We start from the raw sequence: 12,903 nt of genomic DNA, 5'->3' as shown, positions 1-12,903 counted from the left end.
CGGGGGGGGCTATAGAAAATTGACTGCCAATCGACAGCCAGTGAGGGAGGGGGTGTCGTTAGAATATTAGAGAGTCTTATGGGGGAGGATCAGGTAAATGTAATCGTGACACAACTAAAATCCAATCACCCTCCCCCACCCCTACCCCCCCATCCAACCAGGTGAGAAATAATAGGTTGTCTTTATTTTGCGTATTCCAGGGATCCTTTCAATTCAGTGTAGTTCCCATTATTCGTCGATCGTTGCGATCACTTTGATTTTGGTGTAATGGAACGATATGCGATCTGCCATCATTTTTGAAAAAAAAATTATCGCTCAATTCAGTCACAAAGTTGAAAGTCCACGTTGCAAAGTCAGTGATACATATGCAATACAGAAAGGGGTCCAAACATCGTGGAAAAATGAAGTCATGATCTACGAGGTGAAATTTGCCTTAAATCTACTGGTGGAGAAAAAGCGTTCGGCGCACAGGTCACTCACTTCCATACGTATTTGGATAGACGTCAACATTCGTTGGGATGGTGTTCGAGAACGTTCAAACTATCCATGTTTTGTTTTTGCTTTTGTTTTCTTGTATTTTTTGTAGGTGGACTCGCGTCAGAGCCCAAAAGAGAATGAAATTTCCAAATTAATTTAAAACTTATACAAGTGAGATTTACAACCAGCTTGACTTTAAGGAGTCTTGGAGCCTTACTTAGCGGATTTTTAAATAGATAAATACACTTTATTTAGAGAGGGTGGCACGGAATAGTTGAAGTAACTAATAAACTTGTGGCCCTCTATAACGCCCATCCATCCCATCCCACCCCAGGGGAGGACATTCACTACACAGTACTGTGCGTGGGAAATTAACGTCTCCTACCCCTAACCCTGCAGGAGACGGGGCCTACGGTTTATTCGTCCTTATCCGAGAAGACTGAAAAGAGTGTCTGCGCGAAAAACCTTTTTTTTTTCTATGATAAAATTAAATGGTCTTTTGAACTTTCTCCGACTTAACTATAGCATAATTTCCTGAACAAATCGTCGTTTCAATGCAACCCTTTAACTCAAGATCAAAACTGACGAAATATGTAAATGTATTAAGTGCAGGCAATTTTCTTTAAACATGTTCAAAGTTAAAAGTTATTAATATGCAAATGATATGAAACTGGTGTCATTGAATTCAAACAGGTCGGGGCATCTTTCTCCATTTCATCGATTCCAAGTGGAATCAAAATGTCATTAAGTGACGCTTTTTCTCCACACAAGTAATTTAAAGGGCCTGTAAGCTGTTCTCAAGAAACCGAAGTTACAAAATCTTTTTAATTCATCTCCTAGTAACAAAACCTGAACTATGGAGCATCTCGTAAACTGAAAATAGCTGAGTTTTGGACGGAACAGCTGTTAGGTGTATTTCATGTCCCCTGCTGCTTGAAGAAGTTTAAGTTTTTTCTGCTATATAATCACCCGTAGCTGGAAGTACATTGAAAAGCTGCAGTTTACCTGTAGCACTGGTTAGGTGAACTGCAAAGCTCTCAGTTTTGAGTGCATGTGAACAGTATTGTCCGGTTGGCGGGATTTAGATACGGAATTGTGGTGAAAAGTGCTCTCACTTCAACTGTGAAACAACTGCAAACATCTCCGAACTTGTAAGGAACAACCATGAGAAACTTAACACCTCTTCTAAACACTTCAACAAACGACAATTTAGTTCCTTCAGATAAAGCGTCATGTGCTGAACTTGGATTTGCCGAGAAAATTTTCGGCTGTGTGTTCTATGGGGCTGTGTCCGTATTCGGTTCGATTGATAATTTTCTTGTAATTCTGGTAATTTGCCGGACACCACGCTTAAGAAATATCTACGGTCTTCAGATTGCAAACCTCGCTGTAGCTGATTTTATCGCGTCATCCACAGGAATTCCTCTGTTTTACTTTGCCATAATCCAAAGCTCATTATGCAGTTTTCATCTCGCTTCGCTCAGCGCACGCATCGGTGCGGCAATTTTTTACACGTTCATCAATACCTCGCTAATAGCTCTAACTTGTCTGAGTTTTGATCGTTCGTTCGCTATTTGCTACCCCTTGAAACACAAGTTATTTATGAATTTTAGGAAACTAAAAGTGATGATTGTTGTAGTGTGGTTAGTTTCCGTTGTAATCGGGGTTTGGCATTTTTTCGGGCACTTGATTATGCACGCGGCGTGTCACTATGTAGAATCTTCTATTCTTAAATTCTGTGTGGTCATGATAATCGGCAGTGGAATTGCCGCCATAGTCAAAGCGTATAAGAGTTCTTCGCGTGTATCAGACATAAACCTAAGTCAAAATGGTGGCCAAATTTGTGTACTTCACCAGAGGAACAATCAAGTTGCGAAAACCGTTTGTTTTGTCGTCCTCTTGTTCGCTTTTTGTTGGACTCCTTCAGTTGTAGCAAAGCTGAAGAATTCCAGTTTGGATTCCACCTCGTTCTCTTCGTTGGACTTTTGGCTGCTCGCACTCGGATTCGCAAATTCTGCCATGAATCCTTGTATTTACTTTTATCGCCATCGGAATTATCGTGAGGCATTGAAAACAACACTAGGTTGTTAAAAGGCAGATGTTAGAGGTAATTTGTGAAATCTCGAAATCGCCGGTCTGAAAATCACCAGAATGGCACGCTTCTATGATGTAATTTTCATTTCAAGTCGAGGGGTTTGATGTATTGTGCCTACAGAGCAAGCTGTTCTAATGACTACGCTGTTTACACGTTTTGCATGAAAGCAATTGTACATAAAAACTTATGCATTTTTTGACTATAGTAAGTCTCAATACATATAACTCTTATAAAAAATAAAGCAGCTCTCTAATTATCATTGATCAATCTAAAAGCGATTTTCAGGCGAATTACCAGTTTGCGTCCCCTAAAAAGTAATATTTTCGTCATGATTCAGAAACAATTTGATCTTCACATATTTAAAGTTCCTGTTTTTATTAAACAGGTGTAGAAACACGATGTGTATTTAGTGTTTTGCTCACGCAGTTACCGGGGTTATGTTCATTTTGACAGTTCTTTAAGTCATTGACAGATAGTTGCTAATAATCTTTCCACTATGACAAGTCCATAGCGAAATGATCGATCCTGGCCGTGCCTAATTAGCAAACACATCTGACATTATCAACAACTGTTGGAAAGAGCACTCTCTGTGACGAACTTCCCGTTACATAAAAAGCTATCCGTGTGGCGAAATCCTCTTTATAGATCTACAGTGAGCCGCAGTGCGGACGATATTTCCCGCGTTGAACTGGACTCAATTCCCAGTACAGCGAACTCTGACTTGAACGAGATATTTCTGTCATAACGAAACACTGACATGATAAAATCCTCGCCCTAAAAATGCTCCCCCAAGAAGAAATTTCTGCCAACAAAAGAGGCTCCCATCTTTTCTAATACTAATCCCCTTTTATGCCAACTCCTCATTACAAATTACTCGCTATTATAAAATCGCCCTCGTGAAGAATCGAAAAAACAAAAAAAAAAATGCGCAAGAGTTAAAAAAAAAATCCTTGAGATTTGACATAGGCCGTATTGTTTAAAAATATTTTTAGAGTCCTTTTCCTTTTTTTTACCTGGTTTGGAAATAGCTCAGTAATAGCTGCTAAAATATTGAGATATCTGTTTTCTTTTCATATCGAAAATGCATGTTATCATATTTACAGGGGGTCTGGAGCAATTACTCCCCAACAAACGTTCAGTGCTATCCACCGAGAGAGATTTCTTCAGTAGACGGCGTCATCCACCCTTCTAAAAACAGGGGCCAGACATAGCCGGACTTTAGTAACCAAGGCACCCAATTTTCACTAGGGAAATCTTGAGTTGGGTTTGAGAGCCTGGAAACAGGTCGACTCCGATGATCATTAACTCGTCACATCCATATGTAGAGGTACCAACAGAAAATCCATCTGTCATACGTTTCTCTCACATGCTAAAGCTCCTATTTGAAGGCAGCAGAAAAAAAGAAAATACCGTCTAAATTAGCCAACACGCAACTGGAATGGGTCTTTCCCGATTTCCGGTGTTTATTGAAGACTTTTTAGCTCAAAGTTTATGACCTGAAATCCCAGAACAAAGACATATTAAAAATCTATTCAGCAATAGGGTTGAAAAGTACAACAATTGTTTCACAGAATGTCAAATCAACTAATTGAGAAAATTAACGAATTGAGAGACAAACATTTTTGCAATCAGCCAAGTCGTAACTACGATGTGTCTTTCTCGATTTCCGGCATTTATTGGAAATTATTTGCTCAAAGTTCCTGACCTGAAATCCCAGAACAAAGACATTAAAATCTTTTCAGCAATAGCAATAATCGTTTGATTAGAATATCTTAATTAATGTCACCATCAACGAAAGAAACTTCATATTCCTTTTTGAAAAGATCTCTTTTATTGTTGTTCTTTTATTTGCCTAATGACGGTGATGACGAGATTTCACTCTTGCCTCTTATGTGATGAATCTTTTTTCTTTTTTTTTGGTAGTAAATGAACGCCTGGAAAGTAAAAGTATTCCATTCAAAGCTTATTTAATTCCTATACTACCTTTCACCTTGATTATAAATTGCAATTTTTACGTTCTTTTATATCATGCCGCAGACTTTATTTTTCTTAATCTTCATTTAACGTTTAAGACTCCTTGAAAGATCTTATTAATTCATGCACTTCCTATGATCGTTTTTCACAACAGCATCAAAAAGTTTGTTTTCCATACGTACCAGTTCCACAGGAAAATAGCGATCATATTATTGTTTCAGAAATGGAGGGTGCGGTTCAGATTTTTCTCTCGACCAGCCTTTTAATTGCAGCAATGGTTGGAAATATTTCGTTCTTCTTCTTTTTTTCTTCGCCACAAAGCTCTTCGAACAATTTCTCACGCTCTCGTCCCCGATCTTGCTGTAGTCGATTTTCTAAGCAGCGTCGTCAACATTCCTCTTTCCATCTACGACGTAGTCCTTAAGCGATTTTATGGTAACAGTGATGACAGTGATGACAGACCCCATTGATAACAGTGCTCCTGCACTGAAGGGCTATCCTGTATAAATATTCGTTATTATTATTATTATTATTATTATTTATTATTATTGTTAGCGTGGACTACCTTATGTGTCTCCATACTTTCTTCATTGTGAATTCTCTGTCCACCATGACGTTACAAATGTTGGAAAGGTACCTCGCTATATCTTTTCCTGTTGCATACAAAGCGAAAAAGTCCAAGACGAAAATCAAAGCGGTTGTATCTTTCAAGTGGCTTGCTATTTTAACAATCACTCTGTCTTTACTTTGTCTTGGCATGCTTCTTGGTAGCAGTCTGATTTTGTAGCGTCCCCCTCCTCCTAGCTTGAAAATCTGCAGCCCTACTCCTCTGTACTTGGTTCAGTAGCTTGCAGAAATACGGTATGAATATGTCGCTCGGTTTCCCCAAAAAAGTCCCGTCCCCTCCTCCCTCACATTCTTAAATAGTAAGGATACAAAGAAAACCTGTTTCTATTGCCACTTTATTTTAATACCTTTTGAGCTTCAGCTACAGTGGAATTGGTTTAGGAAAATAGTTTCTCCTCCATTCGACTTATTTCTATCCCCATGTGCTTGCAGAGTTCCTTTATGTGTGTTATCTGTTCTAATGGTATTTGTCCTATTGCCACGTTGACCCCCCTTCACCAGTGCCCCCCTCCTTGATTAACCTCTTCCCAACGAGTACTCCCCCCCCGCCCCATTTAAGCCGAAGTTTTTTTTTTAATCTATTCGCGGAAATACGGTAATACCATTATGTAAACAAGACTTCAGCAGTGAAAAAAGACATCCAACCTAACCTATATTATAGATAATTTTAGTTGTGTTCGGCGGTAATTTATCGTGGTATTGTGGTAGTTATCCAGATTTTTTAATTTCCTTTTTCGCATAGTATTATCAGATATTGTTCAAACAAAAAAAGATGTGTGTTCCATGAGTAAAGTGTGGTAAATCTATGAAAGGTCCGTGAAATGGCGAGATAGTGTAATTGAAATCGTTTGTGCATAGAAAGGCTTCTGAAGTGTTTGATGACCATTTCTCTCACTAAAGCGCTCTCCGACATGCAGTCATGAAACAGAAGTGTTCATTTAAATGTGCTAGATCCACTGCAACTACACCTGATTTTGGAAAGTCTTTCAATTCCGAAACCGTATATTTGTACGATTCTGAGAGAGTCGATACGACTCGGCACAATTAATCTCAATAGCTGACTGTGAAAGACGTCGTGCCTCTAAAACTTACAATATTCATGAAATTAAAAGTTTTAATTTTTTAATTATTAAAATAATTCCTTCCATTCCCCAACCAGCGGCTAGTAGTCGAGCCTTCGGGATTCGTGACGGAAATCCATTAATTTTTTTTTTGAAAAAAAATTAAAAGAGACATCAGCCAACAGTAACAGTCCCTTTTATTCAAACTGAAGGAATTATAAATTATAATCTGTAAGATCGACGGAGACCAAATTACCACTGAACGCTTTATTAAATTTTAACGTCTTGGCAAACTTATTTTCGTAATTTAGCAATTCAAATACTTTCACCATACATTCTTTTGGACAACGTAGTCCTTTTTGATGATATCATGAATGGTCTTTGATAGTGTTTCAATAAATAACTAAATAAAGTCATATTTGTCATTTTTAAATTTTCAAATGTTTCCTTGAACAACAAGCCAGTGGGGTTTCCTTTAAAGTATGTATAACTGAAGACACTCCTCGTTTTCAACTAATGATGGCTGCTGTACACTGTAGGCCTCAGTCTCCAAGGATTGTCGCGATAGATCCCTAACGTTGTGTAGATATCTGGTTTGTGGGTCATTCGTCCTTTGACGCCTTCTTTTCGGAGACTTTCCTCTACTTTTCGCACGTGCTCCTCATTTGTAAAATCCTCAGTGTATACGCAGATCACGTGTGTGTTATCTTCAGGGTCATGTGCGTTGACCTTTGCCGCAAAACCAAGCTTGCCACTGACTACTGCTTTAGCGACGCGTTTCCATACGTTATCAATCGCTGCGCTATAGAGAAAAAACCGTTTGAAATATTTATGCTATGAGACTCTTTTAAGGTAGCACTGATATAGGAAGGGTCCATTTTCAAAGGTCACGTTGCGTAGCATTCAAGGATGACCCCCTAATCTTCTTAACAACAAAAAATTAGAGCTGCTCACATTGATAGAATCTCAGGGCTATCTATAAGAGCCAGTTGATGGCCAAATCCGTCCACTTGTTGAACCGCGTGAACTAAAGGCATCTGTCGGTCGAGAATAGATATCTGTCGATTATTATTTATGATTAAATTTAAATTTATACCGCGTAGTTTCTATAAAAATATTCAACTGCGCCTTACAATAAATATTAAATCAAAAATAAAATAGAAGTTCAAAATTACATTTCTAAAATTCCATAAATAAATAAATAAATGAATAAAACTATCGGTCAACACGTCGGCTGAGTGTCGATCGACACATCGACCAAGAATCGACCGAAAGTGGCGACCGACGGCCTACCGACTTGAATAGAGAGTTTAAGAAACGACGTCGGGGACGCCGCGGATAACGTCGGTTAAAAAATGAACTTGTATTTTACCTACGAATCTCGCAATACTAGACACCCTAAGATACCCCGATAAAAATCAGCGGTCTACACGAGAGTTCGCGCCCGGTAAAATGCAGAAACGGGTACGTTTTATGGTCTTTATCTTTGCTTATTAGACCACAATGGTATCCAGATTCTTACATAAACACTTGTTTTTCTGATTTAAAGCGTTTTGGGATTACGAAAAAGTTTTGTTGAGGCACAAATGTGGAGAAATTTTTGCCTGTCAAAAGGTCGTGCTGCTTTCCGAAACACGCGGACTGAGGTGTTGTCTCTTCGCGAAATTTTAGTTGAGACACATTTAACATACATTTAAAATACAACAGGTCATGAACCAGGATGAAAAAGACCTAAATCCAAGCTAGACGCATATCTGCGTGAACTCGGGCTTTCAATATCGCACATCTGGAGTTATCTTTGGGGGACTGCCATATTGCCATCGTTACTGTCGTCACGCAATTTCGTCTTTGCCGGTCACGAATAAGTCTACTTGTGTGTTTATTTTCGTCCGCTGGAGTGTAATGAATGTTGTTATGGTACTAGACAACAATCCAAAATAATATATTAACATATATGAGTAAGTTTCTGTAGATGCCAAAGGTTGAAATTCAAGGACTCTTCAATGACTTTGAAGGCCAAGTTTTAGAAAATTGAAAGGACCACTTTTGGAAAGGTTTGCGTAAGCAATTTTAAAACTATTTAACATTTCTCAGCTTTTCCATGAAAGTACTGTAATTTTCAACTTGAAAATTGTTAAAGAAAAAGCATTGTAAAAGTCAAGCCTTAGTCCTCAAATTCAAGTACTTTCAAGGCCTTGAGTTTTTAATTTTTAAATTCAAGCATCTTCAAGTACTTTCAAGGCCTTTTGGAAACCCTGAGTAGGTAAGGTATTTGTCTTTAACTGCAGGGAGAAGGGAATTTTTTTTATCGATTATTGGTACCAATTCGTAGTTGTTGCCAAATGTTCACCCAAGGAGAGTTGTCAGTAATCAGTAGATTGAAGCAATATTACTGTTCAATAGTTCATATTGTTTCTAAGAGAAAAATCTCTGAATATTTAATACTGCTGATGGCCACAACAAGAGAAGCAGTGTTGTTTACAGTTTTAGTATATTAAATTAGAGGCATTCGACTTTCATTACATACCAAAAGGGAATACACAAATTTGGACCTTTTTGTGGGTTTAAAAATACATGTCATACAAAAATCTGAAAACCACATCAAAAACCCTGTGCATTCAACTATCATTTCTTACAAGATTTTCAAGAATTGATTTGCTGTCAACTGAATCAGACAATATTCCTTCACTGAAATCACTTTTAAGATCTAAACTTACTTCAGTTCCATAAACATCAGTTTTTGGCAAATCATCTGACAGTAAATACTTATTCAAAGATGAATTTTCATAATCTTTTGCCATACTGAATAACATTCAGGATAAGGTGTTTGAATTCCAATAACTACATCATTTTATTACGGAGTAGCAGAGTGAATAGACAGCTACAGCACAATTCACATTGAACTTTCTGGTCTCACAGACATGACTCTGAAAATGGGCACTATTTTGAACTTTATCAATTTTAACCCATTTCAACTCAAATATGTCATTGTTATGTATACTCTGAAAATAATGCACTAAGCTATTCAGTGATGATACTTCAAGCAGCACACATGTACCTTGAGAAAGGCTTCTAACCATAAATATCCCTTGCATGAGAATAGAATATAATTTTTCAAGCCAACATTGCCTTTACAGTAGATAGCTACTGCAGTACAACCTATAGTCAAGACATTACTGTTGAAGTTTTTGGATATAAGTGATTGAAAGGCTCTATCTAAGGAGGTACAGTGCTGATATCCTACTATCGTAGCTTCTTGATGAATAGTGCCAGTGTAACTTTCACTGTATTGAAGTTCATAGTCGTCTCGAACACATTTAAAAGTGTGGGTAATTCTGTCTGCATTAAAAATGATTGTCCGGTTAACTGAGACAAACTTGAATACAACTGATTTCCAATACTGATTATTGAGACGGGATCATTAGCAGAATTGATTCCTTGTTTATTATTGTAAATCAAAGAGCTTATCCTTTGATATACCCTCACAAAACAATTCAACAAATACTTCTATTCATTTGTGTGACTTTATTTAATCTTGCCCTCTTCGTATTAAGCTTACAAACATTCTTAGTAACTCTTCTAACCTTCACATAACGACGTAACCACGAGGAATTTGGTATGCTTGGACGAATGCACTCATAAACAAATTCCTTCAGTTTTCTGCCCTTTCTTCTGAGACGTTTCAGAGCAGCTTCTTCTATTTGACTGGGTTCTCGATCACGTCTAATTACACGGTTGTGTTTACATGTAAACATAATATGAGATAGCTCGTTTGATATGGAAGGTTCCGCTCGATGTTACTCAATAGAAGGTTCACTCAATCGTAAAGGATCGCTCGTAAATGGATTTTGTAGCGTTTACGGCGACCAAAATCTAAATTCTAAAGTTCAAGAGCGTGTCGCTCCAAAACGCGGTTAACGAGGTGTTTGGGACTATTTACTGATCGAAATCACAACCCAAAGTTGACTGTTTGCACAAATCTTTATTCTTGAGAAGTAATCGACCACGAACCACAATCAATGACGAAAATAACGATTATTCTGACAGTCAATCAATCTATCGAACGATCGATCGTAAACTGAAACAACAATACAACGAAGTTCTATCAATCTAACGAAAAGCCGCGGAATACATGATCAAAGAATCGCATGTTAAATACTGGGCTCTAAAGTCTATAACGAGATTAACAATACAAGTGAAACAGAACAAAGGTTTAGAAACAAATTAAAAGAGTTTGATGACCGATAAACAGCCCATTGTTCTGTCTAAATGATGGGCGTTCACTGACTCGCAAATTGGCACGAATTTGGCCTTTGAATCTTAAATCTATACAGATCATTGCAATATTTGTTTGTATATTGTCGCCCAACACTGAAAAGACTGGAGAGGGAAAAACAAAGTTACAAAGGTACTCACATATCGGTCCCGCTTGTGCCAGAGGTTGAGAAAAACGAAAGGGCGAAAGTTTACCAAGGCTATTCAAAACTTACGAAGAACTGATTAAAGGGACGCTAAAATTGCCTTTTATATGCGCGTGGTGACGCTGAAAGGTCCGATTACAAAACCAATAGAAATACAGAAAAACAGATAAGCATTGTAACTATGTGGCCATCTAAGATCATTCTGAAATTAGTGAACTAATCAATAATCAATCAAAAAATGAGCCTTCTGGCTAATGTCCTTAACAGATTTCTCGTAAAATTCGCGGACCGACCCGTTTCCAAAACGCTCCTCAAGTTTTAGTGTGGGTCTACTGATAATGGTGTGTGACTTACTATGTCTATTGAGCGTAATAGCCATCGAATTTCTTTTGCGTACATCAAGCAAGGGATTGTCCGCGAAGGCAGCCATTGCTTTCTTGCTTTAACCATGCGCCCTAGGGTTCATTCTACGCATGCACGTACACTTCAAGCATGCGCTGTAGTGGAACTGCGTTTTGTGACCGAACGAAAAAAAAAACAAACAAACAAAGCCGAATTTATTTGTAGCATATTTGTAGCATATTGTAACAAAAGAGAAAAAAAGGTCAAATAAATCTGATGGAAAAAATGTTTTCGGCTTATCTCAGACGATTTTCAGATAGCAGACGAAACACAGATCGTACCCGGTGTCACCCGGTGTATCTTAAGTTTGATTGGTTTCCCGTGTAACTGAGTACGGGTACAGGTAATCCTACCCGTACCTCTACCCGGAACTGGGCTATCTTAAGGTGTCTACTCTTATGGCTGCATAAGAGTCATTTAGTCATTTAGTTTGTTTCTCATAGTCAAAACTATCCTGAGAAACTGGATATGGAACACAGCGTTAAATTAGAAAAAGACATTTAAAAAAATAGCCGTTGTCCTTCACATTCCCTAGACATCGAAAAGTTTGGTCATTCCACGTTGTTGTTTTGCAGAGGACGCAAAGAAATATAAAATCATTTAGGGTGCATGTGCACAGCCTATGTTTTTCTCCTTGAACTTTTTGTTTAGTGACGTTCCCGACACCTCTGCCCTCGTGTACTATCGGTCGACATGTCGACCCAGTATCGACTTGACACAGCATGTCAACCAATCGATAGTATCGGTCGACAGATGCTTGAAGTACACATGATCTGACTAGTTTACTATTTTTGTCAGCTACGTCTACCTCTTTTCAAAATGTGCTGCAGAAAAATCGATCGAAAAATTTGAACTACAAACATTTTCCCGTTTGGAGTGGAAAGTGAAAGAATAATTTTACCAGTAACTGGTTTAGATGTATGGATAGGTTCCACGCACAGAAGATTCTGGCGAACCTTGTTGTACACCTGGGACATTTTGACTGAATAATTTCCAGCCTGGAGCAACTGAGCTTGTTCATGAACTTACATACGTATAATTTTTCCTTTGACTTGCAGCTTCTATATAAACATGTAGGTTCCTTGCCTACCTCTTTGTGTAGATGAGCCACTTTCCTGTTTTGTAGTCGTATGCCTCGGCCAACTGTAGAATGTAATCTGAGGTAATCTTGCCAGAGTTTTCCATGTTACCTTTCCATTCTTTAAGTAAAGAAGCTTCATCGGGGTATTTCAACTTTGAGAAGTCTGAATGGCGCACACTGATCCACGAGTACTGGGAGCAATCGATCTGAGATGGTCGATTCCTCTCCAGAAAAGTATCGATAGGCATGTCACCATTGAAAATAATCCATTCTCCATCGTCATTGTTAGGTCGTGATGCAGCCATCGGAGACGCACAGCAAAGCCCAAGGAAATTAAAACAACAAGCCGCTATCCTCTGAGGACTACAATAATATTTTAGTGTCGTGCTGTATGTTAACTATGAATGTTGATGTTGTGAAATATATTTAAGCTGTGAATATTGATCGAAGGGTGTTGTAGGTTGTCACCGAAACTCGAAGCTTGGGCAGCGGCCAGCGGCAACGGCCACCTCAGCCACGCTCAATCCTTCTCTTGCCAATCTCGAGCCCACGGTCATTCTGGCTCATTGTCAGTCGTTTGGCCGCTCACAGATGTAAGTAGGTCATGTATGGGGAATTATTATGTCCCCAATACATAGAATGTCCTTTACTTTACATATATATAACATCCTAGTAATTTGGATATATCAACAAAATTGAAATGGTAAATTGGCCACCGTAACGATTACAAAAGCTGACGTTTCGAGCGTTAGCGTTTCAAGCTGT

At 38.4% G+C, this 12,903-nt stretch overlaps 2 protein-coding genes across 2 annotated transcripts; one reads left to right on the top strand and one right to left on the bottom strand.

The window, feature by feature from the left end:
• Positions 1–1,511: 1,511 nt before the first annotated feature.
• LOC111347274 (kappa-type opioid receptor-like) lies at positions 1,512–2,774 on the top strand. Its single transcript, XM_022954565.2, has one exon. The coding sequence runs from the start codon at positions 1,642–1,644 to the stop codon at positions 2,566–2,568; it is 927 nt and encodes a 308-aa protein (XP_022810300.2). The 5' UTR covers positions 1,512–1,641; the 3' UTR covers positions 2,569–2,774.
• Positions 2,775–6,414: 3,640 nt separating this feature from the next.
• Positions 6,415–12,706, bottom strand: LOC111319998 (UPF0696 protein C11orf68 homolog). The gene is made up of 2 exons (XM_088725720.1): positions 12,148–12,706; positions 6,415–7,036 (listed from the first exon to the last, which is right to left on the bottom strand). The coding sequence occupies exons 1-2, from the start codon at positions 12,441–12,443 to the stop codon at positions 6,748–6,750; spliced, it is 585 nt and encodes a 194-aa protein (XP_088581846.1). The 5' UTR covers positions 12,444–12,706; the 3' UTR covers positions 6,415–6,747.
• Positions 12,707–12,903: the final 197 nt, after the last annotated feature.

This window comes from Stylophora pistillata, chromosome 6 (genome assembly GCF_964205215.1).
Source record: "Stylophora pistillata chromosome 6, jaStyPist1.2, whole genome shotgun sequence".
Taxonomy (NCBI): domain Eukaryota; kingdom Metazoa; phylum Cnidaria; class Anthozoa; order Scleractinia; family Pocilloporidae; genus Stylophora; species Stylophora pistillata.
The sequence above is the reverse complement of the archived record's forward strand: the minus strand, read 5'-3'. Positions and strand labels throughout refer to the sequence as shown.